Source organism: Bidens hawaiensis, unplaced genomic scaffold (assembly GCF_021521415.1).
Source record: "Bidens hawaiensis isolate Kalapana, Puna unplaced genomic scaffold, B.hawaiensis_p1.1 tig00011475_1, whole genome shotgun sequence".
Classification (NCBI taxonomy): Eukaryota; Viridiplantae; Streptophyta; class Magnoliopsida; order Asterales; family Asteraceae; genus Bidens; species Bidens hawaiensis.
The window spans coordinates 97,266-113,603 of NW_027491898.1; the positions used below are offsets into that span (position 1 = coordinate 97,266).

At 37.5% G+C, this 16,338-nt stretch overlaps 1 protein-coding gene across 1 annotated transcript in view; it reads right to left on the reverse strand.

Annotated features, from left to right (window-relative positions):
• Positions 1–314: 314 nt before the first annotated feature.
• LOC143538119 (glutathione S-transferase zeta class-like) overlaps positions 315–16,338 on the reverse strand; it is a 275,556-nt gene continuing 259,532 nt past the window's right edge. Inside the window, exons 2-11 of the mRNA XM_077031742.1 lie at positions 7,939–8,007; positions 7,723–7,767; positions 7,570–7,655; positions 7,435–7,506; positions 7,279–7,332; positions 1,713–1,788; positions 1,530–1,591; positions 1,382–1,441; positions 1,226–1,304; positions 315–355 (exon numbers count right to left, since the gene is read on the reverse strand). Of these exons, the coding sequence (XP_076887857.1) occupies positions 315–355; positions 1,226–1,304; positions 1,382–1,441; positions 1,530–1,591; positions 1,713–1,788; positions 7,279–7,332; positions 7,435–7,506; positions 7,570–7,655; positions 7,723–7,767; positions 7,939–8,005 (642 nt within the window). The 5' untranslated portion in view covers positions 8,006–8,007. The remainder of the gene's footprint in view (positions 356–1,225; positions 1,305–1,381; positions 1,442–1,529; positions 1,592–1,712; positions 1,789–7,278; positions 7,333–7,434; positions 7,507–7,569; positions 7,656–7,722; positions 7,768–7,938; positions 8,008–16,338) is intronic.

Here is a 16,338-nt window from a genome sequence, read left to right on the forward strand (position 1 = left end):
TATTATTATACGCTAGTGTTATTTTTTCATTGTTCGTTATTTGTTTCTAATATGTATGACTGTATGTATATGTATATTGACCGCACGTAAAAAAATTTCTAGTTCTGTCACTGACTACGACCCAATGTTTGATTTTCTTATGTTCATTATATACCCAACAACCTTCATGTGATAAACTAAAACATTTTAACATAAAGTATACAACACACAACATGCAACGTACAACATTACATGCCACAGCCAAAGGCTAAAGCTCCGAGTTTTTATTCAAGTGCCTTCTTAAATCGAACGTGGTAATGATGTGTCTTAACTCTTTAAGCCTCCGGTAGCTTGATAATATTAGAAGCCGATGTGTCTGAATATAAAGCATTAACACAATGTCAAATCTCAAGTTTTTCAAAATTCTGAGCATAAAATTGCAAAAGTTAGCTACGGTCTTAGTTTTGATGAACCCAGATCATAATTTGGGATATTCAAAAGAAAAAAAGAAGTAATTTAGCCTTTAAATAGCGTAAACACCAAAAAACAAAACACTTCCTTATTTTGATCGATTTAAAGAGAGAGCAAGTTATTATTCTAAACTTTTTTCACAAACTTGACATTTAGTCAATTTGAGGGATTTTAATATGATACTAGAACATGTTTTGCGGGGCATTTCATGTAATTTGACAAGTTTACATACTTTAATATAGACTTGGCAAAACGGGCGGGGCGGCATGCCAGGTCAGAACGGGTACGGGCCAACTTAAAAAGTGTTAGTTAAGTTCAGATCATAATGGGTGTGGGCCAAATTGACCCATTTATGTATCTTTGGGTCAAGATTACCAGGCATACTTTAATACAACAAAACTAGGTTGAGACTTGAGAGACCTTATTTTTATGTATAATAAGTATATTGGTTGTATTGACCCTGTAAAAAATATGTAACCTAATGCAGAATCCCTCATTTTATATACTTACAAAAAGAAAAAAATGGCGAGTTTGGTGTCTTTTTAATTTTTTATAATTTGTGACAATTTCTACTCATTTGCTTTTAAATACATATGGGTTGTGTTTTTCTTTGAACAGGTCATATAGAAAAATGATTAGCTAAAAAGAGTATGCGTTAATTGGTCGAACGAGCTGAAAGTAATTGTTTTTAATGCATAAACTAACATAGTTTTTTTGCAATAATAATAATAATAATAATAATAATAATAATAATAATAAAAAACTGCTGTGGAACCTGTTTCAGCCAAAATCTGTTGGAAAGGCGGCGTTTCATTGTAAACCTTGTGCAGTTTAACTAGGAGCGGGAACTCGGTCTGCACCAATCAGTGGATATATTATTAAATACTAAAAAGATAAAGTTGGCATATTAGTAACTTGAGAGTAGAAATACCATGTCAAGCTTGAACCTATTGATTGCATTACCAAGTTGAGGTGCCAAATACAAGTCTGACTGCAAGTACTCAATGACACAACATCAATTTATTCATAGATGTTACAATCAAACGAATGTAAGTCATTATTTGTTGCAATATATATACCAGATATATTTCATCACCAGTAGCATATTTTCCCGCATAGTTCACTAACAGCTTCTCAAGAGCTGCAAAAGTGATCACATAATTAAAAATCATAGTTAACAAAACATTAATGTTGCACTTTGAAATAATTTGACTTTAAAATATCTTTCACATACATAAAAAATTAGATGTTTTTATCTTTACCCACTAAACCTTTCCTGATATGATGTTGAGCCCACGGAAGCTTCTCTTCCGGACTAACAATTTCCCCAATATAATTCTGTTCGATTTAAACACGGTAAAAACCGAAATAAGAGAATGATGACAAAAAAAAAAGGCCGCGTCAAAGTTGTTCAAAATGTAATATGTCGAAGCACGAAATGGAATCTGACCTGACCCATGACGGAGCTTCCACGGATTTCGAGATGAATGAACCGCATCCTGGTCTGCTGATCCTCTCCTCCGGCTGCTCGCGATCTGCAGTGGCGTTTTGGGGGTGTGGAGGTGACCGCTAAGATGATCTTGAAGATCTCTTGTTCACAGACACAAAAACTGGTGGTGGCACCTACTGAGCATGACCCCATGATAAGGAGGTGAAGACCTCCTTATATAGAGTCTCATGGCCACCATCATGATACCCTAATGGGCCTAGCCCAATTAGGGCTACCTCCACAAACCTCCTCAGCCCAATAACAAATGTATTAGCCCATATAATAAAACAAACCAAATATAATAAATTTAGGATTGTAAACCGGGTTTAATACCATACCCCTACAAGCCCCCCCAAGTCCAGCGTTGCTCCTGGGCGCGCAAGCGCTTAGGTGGAGCGTTGGACTTTATAAGGTGTTAGGGCGGTTTTTTCCCTTTTATTCGGCCTTATCTTTATTGTCTTGAGTCTGGGAGATTTTCTCAATGATGGTGACGCGTTGTGATCCTTAGGATAATGGTGGTGTCGAGTTATAAGGATAATAAAGCTTGCGCGCGAGAGGCGTCTTACGAGCTGAGAAATAAAGCCTGCGCGCGAGAGGCGTCTTACAAGCTGGGTAATAAAGCATGCGCGCGAGAGGCGTCTTACAAGCTGAGCAATGAAGCCTGCGCGCGAGTGGCGTCTTACGAGATGAGAATAATAAAGCCTGCGCGCGAGAGGCGTCTTACGAGCTGAAAATAATAAAGCCTGCGCGCGAGAGGCGTCTTACGAGCTGAAAATAATAAAGCCTGCGCGCGAGAGGCGTCTTACGAGCTGAAAATAATAAAGTCTTACGAGCTGAAAATAATAAAGCCTGCGCGCGAGAGGCGTCTTACGAGCTGAAAATAATAAAGCCTGCGCGCGAGAGGCGTCTTACGAGCTGAAAATAATAAAGCCTGCGCGCGAGAGGCGTCTTACGAGCTGAAAATAATAAAGCCTGTGCGCGAGAGGCGTCTTACGAGCTGAAAATAATAAAGCCTGCGCGCGAGAGGCGTCTTACGAGCTAAGAGTAATAACTGAGCTGGCGCGTGAGGCGACTTACGAGCTGTAATAATAACTGAGCTGGCGCGTGAGGCGACTTACAAGCTGTAATAATAACAGTAGCCTGCGCGCGAAGCGTCTTACGGCTGTAATAATAATGTAAACCTGCGCGCGGGGCGTCTTACGGACTGTAATAATAATGGAAACCTGCGCGCGGGGCGTCTTACGGGCTGTTAATAATAATAGTAGCCTGCGCGCGAAGCGTCTTACGGGCTGTAATAATAATGTAAACCTGCGCGCGGGGCGTCTTACGGGCAATGAAAGTAATGATAATAAAAGCTTGCGCGTGGCCGACGGGTTTATGAGGATTCCCAACCTTCAAGTATGGCGGGGAGCCGTATGGGAAATTGAGGATTCCCAACCTTTAAGTATGGCGCGGAGCCGTATGGGAAATTGTGAGGATTCCCAGCCTATGGCGCGGAGCCGTATGGGAAATTGTGAGGATTCCCAGCCTATGGCGCGGAGCCGTATGGGATATTATGAGGGTCCCCAACCCTTAAGTTTGGCGCGTAGCCATACGGGATATTATGAGGATTCCCAACCTTTAAGTTTGAGCTAAAGCTCATATTTTTGGGCTAAGGCCCTGACGTTTTAGAGTTAAGACTCGTCAACGCGTTTGAGCTTGGATCTCACGCATGTATGTTTTACTTCGCTTTCTTTTTAATTTGATGTCAATATAATGTTGTCATATTGCTCAAATTAGTAAAAGGAAGTGCGAAACATGTATGCGAAAACTTGTATGCGGTGGCGCGAATGCAAAACTGATGTGGCGAAGTGATCGCCGGGAGCGCGCATGCGGAACCCGAAGTTGATACGCGCTGGGACGCGTAATCTAAAGATTTTGAATGCGTGAGCATCTGTGATGTGTGAGCATGCGTTACGCGTGAGCATGTGATATGCGTGAGCGTACTTGATGCTTGAGCATGCTTGCTGCTTGAGCATGCTTGCTGCTTGAGCATGCTTGATGCTTGAGCATGCTTGCTGCTTGAGCATGCTTGATGCTTGGGCATGCTTATTGCTTGAGCATGCTTGATGCTTGAGCATGCTTGCTGCTTGAGCATGCTTATTGCTTGGGCATGTTTATTGCTTGAGCATGCTTGATGCTTGAGCATGCTTGCTGCTTGAGCATGCTTGCTGCTTGAGCATGCTTGATGCTTGAGCATGCTTATTGCTTGGGCATGCTTATTGCTTGAGCATGCTTGATGCTTGAGCATGCTTGCTGCTTGATCATGCTTATTGCTTGAGCATGCTTGATGCTTGAGCATGCTTGCTGCTGGAGCATGCTTATTGCTTGAGCATGCTTGATGCTTGAGCATGCTTGCTGCTTGAGCATGCTTGCTGCTTGAGCATGCTTATTGCTTGAGCATGCTCTGCCTTCATGTCTGGGCGCGCGCGCGCGACCCGCTGAGGCGCAGAGTAATCGCCTGGGCGCGCGCGCGACCCGCTGAGGCGCAGAGTAATCGCCTGGGCGCGCGCGCGCGCGCTGTGGCGCAGAGTAATCGCCTGGGCGCGCGCGCGCGACCCGCTGAGGCGCAGAGTAATCGCCTGGGCGCGCGCGCGACCCGCTGTGGCGCAGAGTAATCGCCTGGGCGCGCGCGCGACCCGCTGTGGCGCAGAGTAATCGCCTGGTCGCGCGCGCGACCCGCTGTGGCGCAGAGTAATCGCCTGGTCGCGCCCAGGCGATTACTCTGCGCCTCAGCGGGTCGCGCGCGCGCCCAGGCGATTACTCTGCGCCTCAGCGGGTCGCGCGCGCGCGCCCAGACATGAAGGCAGAGCATGCTCAAGCAATAAGCATGCTCAAGCAGCAAGCATGCTCAAGCATCAAGCATGCTCAAGCAATAAGCATGCTCCAGCAGCAAGCATGCTCAAGCATCAAGCATGCTCAAGCAATAAGCATGCTCAAGCAGCAAGCATGCTCAAGCATCAAGCATGCTCAAGCAATAAGCATGCCCAAGCAATAAGCATGCTCAAGCATCAAGCATGCTCAAGCAGCAAGCATGCTCAAGCAGCAAGCATGCTCAAGCATCAAGCATGCTCAAGCAATAAACATGCCCAAGCAATAAGCATGCTCAAGCAGCAAGCATGCTCAAGCATCAAGCATGCTCAAGCAATAAGCATGCCCAAGCATCAAGCATGCTCAAGCAGCAAGCATGCTCAAGCATCAAGCATGCTCAAGCAGCAAGCATGCTCAAGCATCAAGCATGCTCAAGCATCAAGTACGCTCACGCATATCACATGCTCACGCGTAACGCATGCTCACACATCACAGATGCTCACGCATTCAAAATCTTTAGATTACGCGTCCCAGCGCGTATCAACTTCGGGTTCCGCATGCGCGCTCCCGGCGATCACTTCGCCACATCAGTTTTGCATTCGCGCCACCGCATACAAGTTTTCGCATACATGTTTCGCACTTCCTTTTACTAATTTGAGCAATATGACAACATTATATTGACATCAAATTAAAAAGAAAGCGAAGTAAAACATACATGCGTGAGCTCCAAGCTCAAACGCGTTGACGAGTCTTAACTCTAAAACGTCAGGGCCTTAGCCCAAAAATATGAGCTTTAGCTCAAACTTAAAGGTTGGGAATCCTCATAATATCCCGTATGGCTACGCGCCAAACTTAAGGGTTGGGGACCCTCATAATATCCCATACGGCTCCGCGCCATAGGCTGGGAATCCTCACAATTTCCCATACGGCTCCGCGCCATAGGCTGGGAATCCTCACAATTTCCCATACGGCTCCGCGCCATACTTAAAGGTTGGGAATCCTCAATTTCCCATACGGCTCCCCGCCATACTTGAAGGTTGGGAATCCTCATAAACCCGTCGGCCACGCGCCAGCTTTTATTATCATTACTTTCATTGCCCGTAAGACGCCCCGCGCGCAGGTTTACATTATTATTACAGCCTGTAAGACGCTTCGCGCGCAGGCTACTATTATTATTAACAGCCCGTAAGACGCCCCGCGCGCAGGTTTCCATTATTATTACAGTCCGTAAGACGCCCCGCGCGCAGGTTTACATTATTATTACAGCCGTAAGACGCTTCGCGCGCAGGCTACTGTTATTATTACAGCTTGTAAGTCGCCTCACGCGCCAGCTCAGTTATTATTACAGCTCGTAAGTCGCCTCACGCGCCAGCTCAGTTATTACTCTTAGCTCGTAAGACGCCTCTCGCGCGCAGGCTTTATTATTTTCAGCTCGTAAGACGCCTCTCGCGCGCAGGCTTTATTATTTTCAGCTCGTAAGACGCCTCTCGCGCGCAGGCTTTATTATTTTCAGCTCGTAAGACGCCTCTCGCGCGCAGGCTTTATTATTTTCAGCTCGTAAGACGCCTCTCGCGCGCAGGCTTTATTATTTTCAGCTCGTAAGACGCCTCTCGCGCGCAGGCTTTATTATTTTCAGCTCGTAAGACGCCTCTCGCGCGCAGGCTTTATTATTTTCAGCTCGTAAGACGCCTCTCGCGCGCAGGCTTTATTATTCTCATCTCGTAAGACGCCACTCGCGCGCAGGCTTCATTGCTCAGCTTGTAAGACGCCTCTCGCGCGCATGCTTTATTACCCAGCTTGTAAGACGCCTCTCGCGCGCAGGCTTTATTTCTCAGCTCGTAAGACGCCTCTCGCGCGCAAGCTTTATTATCCTTATAACTCGACACCACCATTATCCTAAGGATCACAACGCGTCACCATCATTGAGAAAATCTCCCAGACTCAAGACAATAAAGATAAGGCCGAATAAAAGGGAAAAAACCGCCCTAACACCTTATAAAGTCCAACGCTCCACCTAAGCGCTTGCGCGCCCAGGAGCAACGCTGGACTTGGGGGGGCTTGTAGGGGTATGGTATTAAACCCGGTTTACAATCCTAAATTTATTATATTTGGTTTGTTTTATTATATGGGCTAATACATTTGTTATTGGGCTGAGGAGGTTTGTGGAGGTAGCCCTAATTGGGCTAGGCCCATTAGGGTATCATGATGGTGGCCATGAGACTCTATATAAGGAGGTCTTCACCTCCTTATCATGGGGTCATGCTCAGTAGGTGCCACCACCAGTTTTTGTGTCTGTGAACAAGAGATCTTCAAGATCATCTTAGCGGTCACCTCCACACCCCCAAAACGCCACTGCAGATCGCGAGCAGCCGGAGGAGAGGATCAGCAGACCAGGATGCGGTTCATTCATCTCGAAATCCGTGGAAGCTCCGTCATGGGTCAGGTCAGATTCCATTTCGTGCTTCGACATAATACAAGTTTCTACTCACAACTAAAACCATATTCTGAAGAGGCTGAATGCTGAAAGAAACAATACTTGCAACCTAGTACAAACAAAAATGACAAATCCATATATAAAGTCAACACATCCAAGGTCCTAGTACTTTGACTATTGGTCAACTGGTCAAAGTCAACAACCTATTCACCTGGTAATTTATTGATTTTCTCAGAAGATCTTGAGGCAATAAAGCATGTTGTGGGTATTTTTCTTCCAGATACTGTCAGTTATAAATTAATTAAAAAGGAAGCTAAATGAAGAACAAATATTAATTATCACTTACTAATATAATGGCATAAGAATCTGAAACTACAGTAGTGCCATCAACAAGTGCAGGCACATATCCCATAGGGTTAACTTTTAGAAGTTCTGTATTTGAAACCGTTAATTAGTTTCTGTTAAAACTGAAATGAATTAATGTTTAATAATTTCTCACCTGGATCATTGAAGGAGGTAATATTGATGCATTCATACTTGAGGCCTGCAGTTAAGGTCATAAACAAACACATACTGAAATCAATGACTAATTAATATATAGTTACTATTTCCTTTCATATATACATTTTACATTTATAAATATATATATAAATAGAAAGCAAGGTTAGAAATTAAGTTTTCAGTGATAAAAAATATTGGATGAAGCTAAATAAACCTTTTAAGTTGAGAGCGAGACGAACACGACGAGAGCAGGAGCTAATCGGATGCGAATACAGCTTCATTGCTGGAGTTCCGTACTGCACTCGATGACTGAACTCACAACAATCAGTTGAGTTTGAGTTTGAGTTTGAGTTTTGAGTAGCTTTTAGACGATACTATCTAAGTGTTCCTCACACCACCCAAAAGTCTACACGTGATGGCCGGTCATATGGGTCCTATAACACTTTTGTCTTATGATGTCACATGATTGAGTGAAAGTAGTCATACGTTTAGTATTGAATCACTGTTTTTTTATTAGCTAAAAGATTAGACGAGTTATATGATTTGGCCTTCGTATAACTTGTATTACCTTCTTTTCATTTTATCATATGCCACGTATGACTATTAAAAGACTCGACTGACCACTTTTCACCATACCATACAAGTTGTGTGACACGTACAGTAGTGTTTGGATAGCACAACAGTAGTGTTTGTATAGTGACGGTAAAGTTGGCAATGAAATTAGAACGTGCTGGGAATACCCGAAATCTAAAACTTCCCAAATGGACCAAGTGTGGACTGTGGGATTACTTTTGAATTTTTTTCGGGTATGAAATTTGGTGGTACACCCGTTTACTAATTATGTAACCAGCATTTTCGATTTAAAAAAATTATTCTAATTATAGACTATCTATAATATACCTAATTATATTCTTAGTTCATACCAACTCAACTTATTTTAAGTATTTAAGGAATATAATAACCGATTTGGTTTAGGTATATAGTATAATCGAAATTTGTGGGTATGTCCGATACGTGACGGATCAAGTATGATGACGTGACGGCCTAAGCATGTCCATAACCTGATTCATTGTCATCCTTAAGCGATGGTATGTCCAAAACAAATCCCCAGTACCACACTATTATTAATGCCCCTTCAGTGATAAAAGATTAAATAGATTATGCACTCTCTTATTTTTCTCATCTTCTTTTCTCTTTTGTTTCAAATAATGTTATATATGAAGTAACTTAAAAGGATATTTGTTAAGTGAACATGTGAAAAATTAAAGCAAAAGGTAAAGAAAATAGTTTAATAAGATGCAAATGGATGAGTTGACTTTGATTTAAGCGTCAACTTGTGTGTTTCACAATAATTCGTGGGGTATTTCAAGGAACTAGAATCGAATTATAATTAAAACTAGATTTTACCTCCGTATTACGGGATTATTTTATATTATTCGTTTTTGATATTTATACATATATATTAGGATTTTAATTTTATTTATTGTAAGAAAGTTAATAATTAATATTCTTTAGGTTTGATGATAAAATGGTTTCACAAATAAATGATATATTATAATCCGGTTTAAAAGTTATTTGGGTTTGGTGATACCCATTACCCATTTGTTTTCTTTATTATAAAATTTCTTAATTATAAATAATATCTTTTTTTAAATAAAATAGGATATTAATTTTTAGTATATCCTTATTTTATAAGATTTCTTATCAAATATTTGATGAGATTAATTTTTAATTTAATGAGATGTTATAACCCGTTTAAGAGCTATCTGAGTTTGGTGAGACCTTTACCCGTGAATTCGTGTCAAGTGTGTGACAAGCCTTCATTTACAAATAAAGCAATATGATGGCTTGAGAGAATGGTTATTTTACATTTTTCATTTTTTAATATATATTTTTTGGATTTTAATTTTCTTTATTATAAGAAAGTTAATAATATACTTAGAGTTTTATGATGAAATGGTTTCATAAATAAATGATATGTTATAACCTATTTAAAAGATATTTAGATTTGGTGACCCATGACCCATTTATGTTTTTTACTATAAAATTGTTTATTAATTATAAATAATATATTTTTCTTTTTAAATTGGATATTAAATTTTAGTGTATCTCTATTTTATAAGATTTTTATATCAAATAATTGGTAAGATTAATTTTTAATTTAATGAGACGTTATAACCCGTTTAAGAGTTATCTGGTTTTGGTAAGTATATATTATAGATTTGGTGCTAATAATTAAACCGCGCATCATGGATGGGACATGGTGGTAATAATGGCACATGCTTTCAAATAGCAACATGAATAGGTACATAGTTGCTTTAAATCTGCGTGTTGTGGTGGGGACACGACGAGAACTCGGTCATGATTGGTTTGGTTCGTTATGGTATTGGTTCATACCATATTGATAACATGTAGGGTTGTTTGTGTAATTTAATGAAATATGAAGGTTATCATATTAAGCACTTGTGAGGTTAATTGTGCAATTAATGGAACTTAAGGGTTATCATGTAAAAAGTTGTGGGGTTAATGACATGACCAAATGAAATTGTGGGGTATCGTATTGATATTCGGGTATTTGTATATATATTAGTGTGTTAATTATATAGTTTTGTTTAGTATATTGTTAGAACTTTGGTACTTCATACGTGTTTTTGTATTTCAGGTCATTAATCGTTAAAGATGCTAAATTGGAGACTTGTACGAGTATGGAATCATATCTCGGGAAAACCGAAGCATAAATTGAAGTCTTGGGAAGTGTTAGAAGGACTCGGGAAGAATATGGATGAGAAACCTAAAGCCGATACTAAAACTGAACAAGATGGGTTCACAAAAAGCGACCAGAAAGTAAAACGAGTATATCCTGGGCTAGAAAATGAGTTACGGAACCCATAATATATGAATTTTGGGTTTCTCGACGAGAAGAATCTAAATATGAAGTTTTCTTGGACCTTCGCGTAGCATGACGGTCCATGGAGGGTGACCATCACGCTAAGCGACGGTCCCCACCAATTGGAAAGTTAGGGTTTGATGTTATATCTTGTTTTGACGACCTTAGACGCCCCAATTCACCTTCCAGGAGATTTTCAGAGCAATAAGGAGAGCTACCATCACTTCCAATCATCTCCAAGCATCATACATGTCATACCAGATCATAACTGAAGCCCGAGAGACGTCGATGTGCGACTAGTTCCTTCGAGTCATGCCCGGGATGTAGAGTGTTGTGTCTTTCAGTTTTTCTCATGTATTAAAAACGAATTGATTTTAACTATCGTTGATGTTAATCTATGAGTATTGATATCTAGTATGATTGTGCATAACTTCAGTTTAGGTTTATTTCGATCAGAACGATTAGTGTGCCAGTTGCTATGATAATTACTTTAATTGCAAGAAAGTATACGTTTGCCCTTAGTTGAGTCACACTGGCATGGACCATTTGATAACCAGTGCCGTGTGTTAGCGAGCGTAGATGCCTAAGGTTTAACCGGTTAGTCAGTCTGTAGTTGACACAGGATAGTTTATCTGTTAAGTTGCATGAGTTTGCTGTTAGGTTACGTACTTGGATTCCCGGGTGTGATTTGTCTTTGTTAATTGTTTGAAAGTTGTTTAATTGCTTGATCAGTATTCAAACCCAACTGTTTGCTAGTGTGATCAGCACTTTAATTGAATTACTTCATAATGTTAGGAATCTTTTACACTTTACACTGACCACATACTCCTCGTGGTTCGACACCCTACTTATCCTGACTAGCTTAGGTGATTAGGACCTTGATTTAATTGTTTTTGACTAGATAGCGACAGTCTAACATCACGTATGCAAATAGATGTGTGGGGTTAATGACGTAACTAAATGAAATTGTGGGGTATCGTATGCAAATAGATGTGTGGGGTTAATCATTTAATTAATAAACCTTGAGGATAGTTATCCACCAAATTCAAATCTACACTTTTAATATACATCTACACATTCTAATAAAAAAAATTAATTGGGGACACATGCCATTTGAAGATTCATTTCTAGCATAAAATTTCCCATTCAAACAATTCTTCTATTTTTAATGAAACATATTTGTGTCAATATATAATCAAAACATATCAATTCATTCTTTAATCAAATAACTAATTACCTGAATGATAGAAATTAAAAACATGTGGTTATGTATATCAATATAACTAAAATATTTGTATATTTAATCAAAATAGATAGCTACATAGATAGGCCGTGCTTGTAATATGGTCTGTAATGTATTTGTGTTTTGTCAGATGAACTTGATGGGCTAATGGACCAAGTGAACTTGGCAAGTTTGCTTGGCATTGGCCAGGAGAACAAATGTGTGTATATAAACATATGTTTGAATAGTGTTTTAGGTTAGACTTTCCACCCCTCATCCATTTTAGTGAATGAGAACAACTTGTTCGAGTTCTGAGTTTCTATTGTTGATTGTAATCAGTTTTTACTCAATAGAAGAAAGAGTTAAAAGTGATATTCTTGTTTCTACTCGTTTGCTACTCATTAGCGTTAATAAAAGGGATTTTGCCACCTCTAATCGTACGTATAATCTCATCAAGATCCGGCTAAGGACTTACATTAATGAAATCAGTTATACCTTCTTTTATTAAAGCACTTTACGTATATACTTTTGAGCGTAGGAGATGAATGTGGTGAAATTCAATAAACAATATTAATAAGTCTAAGATGATAAAGACAAGAAGAAATTATGAATGAATAACAATTTTATTCTTACATATTCATTCAATCTCCATAGATTCATGTAGTTCATCCATCTCTTTAGAAATTGTAATACAAAAGCGAATTTTGTTCATGCTAATTTTATATATGATATTTTTTATTTTATTTAATTATGAAACATCTTATCATTTTTTTTAGAATTCACTTTTCCATTAAAATATATAATTACAACTTATAAAATAAGTAGGCACATTTTTTCGTGATTATGAAGAAATTGTTGTACACCATGTATTCATATGAATTGTCACACCCCAACATACGACAGAACATGTCAGGGCGTGAAAAAATTTGTATCATAGCTCAAAAGACACTAAAAGAATTACACTTCTTATGGACTAAAGGACTAAAAGGGCGTGAAAAATCGTCACGACTAAAGGACTTATGAATTATTTGTGGGCGTTGATTACGAGACATGGAACTTATTTCGTCAAAACGAGTAAATGGTTAGTGAACGTGCTCGTTATGGTTAGTTTAAAGACACGTGGCAAGTTTTAATTGGTTCTACAAACTACTCGTCACGACTAGTTTATAATATCTATTTATGGAATTTCTTGCAAATGATACCTAAAACTTAAAATTTGTTTTCATAAACGCTTATTTTCGTAATTTTCCCACTTTTATTCTGATAACATGATATGATTGATCCTATCCTATAATTGATGTTGAACTTGTGATTGTCGTTTTCTTTTTAGCTAACACCTTGAAGTAACTAACAGTTTTTCAAACCAAAGTTGTAGGTGGTTCCAAAGAAGTCAGTCGTTGCAGGGAAGGCGGCGGATACATGCATGCGGTTGAATTAGGGTCTGTGGGTGGCGGCGTTTTTCGGATTTGTGTTAGGGATGTTTTTTGTTTGTCTTAGAAATAATGCTAGGAATGGATTATTTTAAACTTTTCTTTTTAATTCTTTTTAAAGTATCTTTAAATCTAATAAACTAAATTGATTATGCTCATTATTATTTCGTAAAACAATAAGGTGACTTGATTCTATATTAATTAAACCTCTTTACTTATATTTATACATAGAAACTCTTTTATGTTAGATTATATTACAACTAGTTTTATCTCTCGTATTACAGTGTTGTTTTACATTATTTGTTTATAATATTTATATATTTTTTAAGATTTTAATTTTATTTATTGTAAAAAAAGTTAATAATATACTTAGAATTTGATGATGAAATAATTTCACAAATAAATAAAATGTTATAACTCGTTTAAAAGCTATATGGGTTTGATTAGACCCTTGACCCGCTTTTTTATTTGCTTTAAAATTGTTTCTTAATTATAAATAATATATTTTTTAAGAAAAAAATCAGATATTAATTTTTAGTATATCCCTATTTTATACGATTTTCATATCAAATATTTGATAAGATTAATTTTTAATATAATGAGATTTTATAACCCGTTTAAGGGCTATCTGGTTTTGGTGAGACCCATACCCGTGAATTCGGGTCAAATGCATGAGAAGACTTCATTTACAAATAAATTAATTTAGTGGCTTGAGAGAATTTAGGAAGGCTTCGTTGATATATATTTAAGATTAAGATTTATGTATTTTAAACTATTATAAATTATGAAATTGATTTGAAAGAAAATAACTTTCAATAAGTATCCTTTATATGACATTTTGCTAGAGCTTTAGTCATTTTCATTAATTTTTATCCAAAAACTCAGTTAAGTTAGATCATGCACGACAAATATGATGGATAAAACTACTTTTAATTTCCTTCTACTAAATAAACAAATATTAAAACATTATGGACCCAATTCTGTATATATTACAAACACCCAATGTCATAGACCCCTGACCACCAAGTCGCCGACCTCCATCTATAGCCGGTTAGCATCGCTCAAAAATTGTATGCTTAAGTAACGCTCAATTGTTGGCAACTCCGGTCTCCATCAAAATCCATTGTCGCCATGAACCGGAATCAAAGGAAGCGTCTGTCTCAAATCCAATTTGGTGTGGTTGATCATTAATTAGGATCTGTCGAATTAATCAAGGGACCTCGAAATCCCACTAAGCGCTTAAAAACTATAAGTTTCAAAGCTCTCCATGGCTCACAACCCTGGTCTCCTATTGAATCTATCAACCATTGAAGAGGCGTGTTTGGACTCCTTTGGAGAGCATGTGGTAGATTTTAGCGAACCCCCGAGTTTTAAGTGTCGATATGTAGGGACGTTCATTTTGACATATTCCGGTGGATTGAGATTTCTGTGAAGAACCAAGCACCTGCTAATTTCTTAACCAACTTATTGGAAGGAAGATCAGCAGTTAGACCAATTGACATTTTGATCTTTTGATGGATTGGAGAAAAACACATATGTGTGGATCTAACAGGGATTTACCCTCTTGTGAGATTGAGGAGCAATGGTTTCACGATGGGTTAGGTTGTTTTAAAAGTTGTTTCATGCAAAGTGACCTAACACGAGAAAGCTTGCATTACCACCAACACGTGTTTATACCATTTGTTTTGATACCGTGTATGAGTTTGTGGAGCTACTTTGTAGGATCCAATGGGTGATGCATAATTATGTTATGACCCCCAATATCTATGAATGTAGTTTTTAAAGGACTTATTTTCTTTTTCTTATTATATTTTAGTTGATTATGTTTTTTTTAGTTAATATATGTTTTACTTTTTAAGTTTAGCGTACTTTTTATTTTTAAGTTTAGTAAATGTTTTGTTATTAATTTCATATTTTATTTTATAATTTATTTTTACTTATATTTATATGCTAATCAAATATATACTAAATATATAAAAAGAAAGTTGCTATAAAATAATTGGATAAAACATAAAAATATTATCTTATCATACATCTTATCTTATTTTACAATGCTAATAAATCAAAATGTTGAATCTTAGGTGTCAAGCATATATTTCTCCTAATTTATAATCTCTCATCTCATTTATTTTAGCTATCCATGGGTCATGAGTCAAAATCATTTTGTCAAGCGGGTAATAATATAGTGTGGATTTTATAACATAGTGTCATTTTCATACCTGAAGTTTGACCAACTATGCAACTTTAGCACATTTTTTTAAATTTCTTGCAAATCCACACCCGTTGTTTCCAAAACCATGTTATTTTAGTAATTTTCATTAACCCATTTGTTTTTCCTTTAAGTCTACATTAAATTAATTTATAAGTATTTTGAGAATCACAATTGAAATAAATGACTTTTTTTTATTTTTATCGTTTGATAAATCCCGTGTAATACACGAGTTTAAAAGCTAGTTAATTATAAAAGTAGGTACTGATGTGAATAATGGTTGAAAGTTTGATGAATAAAAGTTTCTTAGGAAGCTTTGAAATGTAATGTAACATGAAATAGAGATTGTATAGGTTTGTAATAATATACATAAGATATGCTCTTAGACACGATAGTGTGATGTGTATCTTGATGGTGTTGTCCTAAGGGGAACCACCTAGCACAAGTTCATTGTCGATCATGAATTTTTCATATAAACAAACTGATTGAAGGGTCAGATTGGATTGTTAATTAAGAATCATTAGATTTTCTTTTCTATATATCAACTTGAAGAATCATTGATTTTAATAATATTAACCCATCCGGCCATCAAATTAATAGTTGAATCTCACATATTTGTCTATTATTTAATATAACATGTATACAGAATAAAAAGTTCGGGATATTCGAATCACATACGACATACCTATTCGAATGTATTATTCAAAAATACATAGACTCAAATTAATAATAATAATAATAATAATAATAATAATAATAATAATAATAATAATAATAATAATAATAATAATAATAAGAAATGTACTCGAACAACGCACCATGGAACCGTCTAAGAGGTTATATAACGTTAGCACATCAATGTGAGT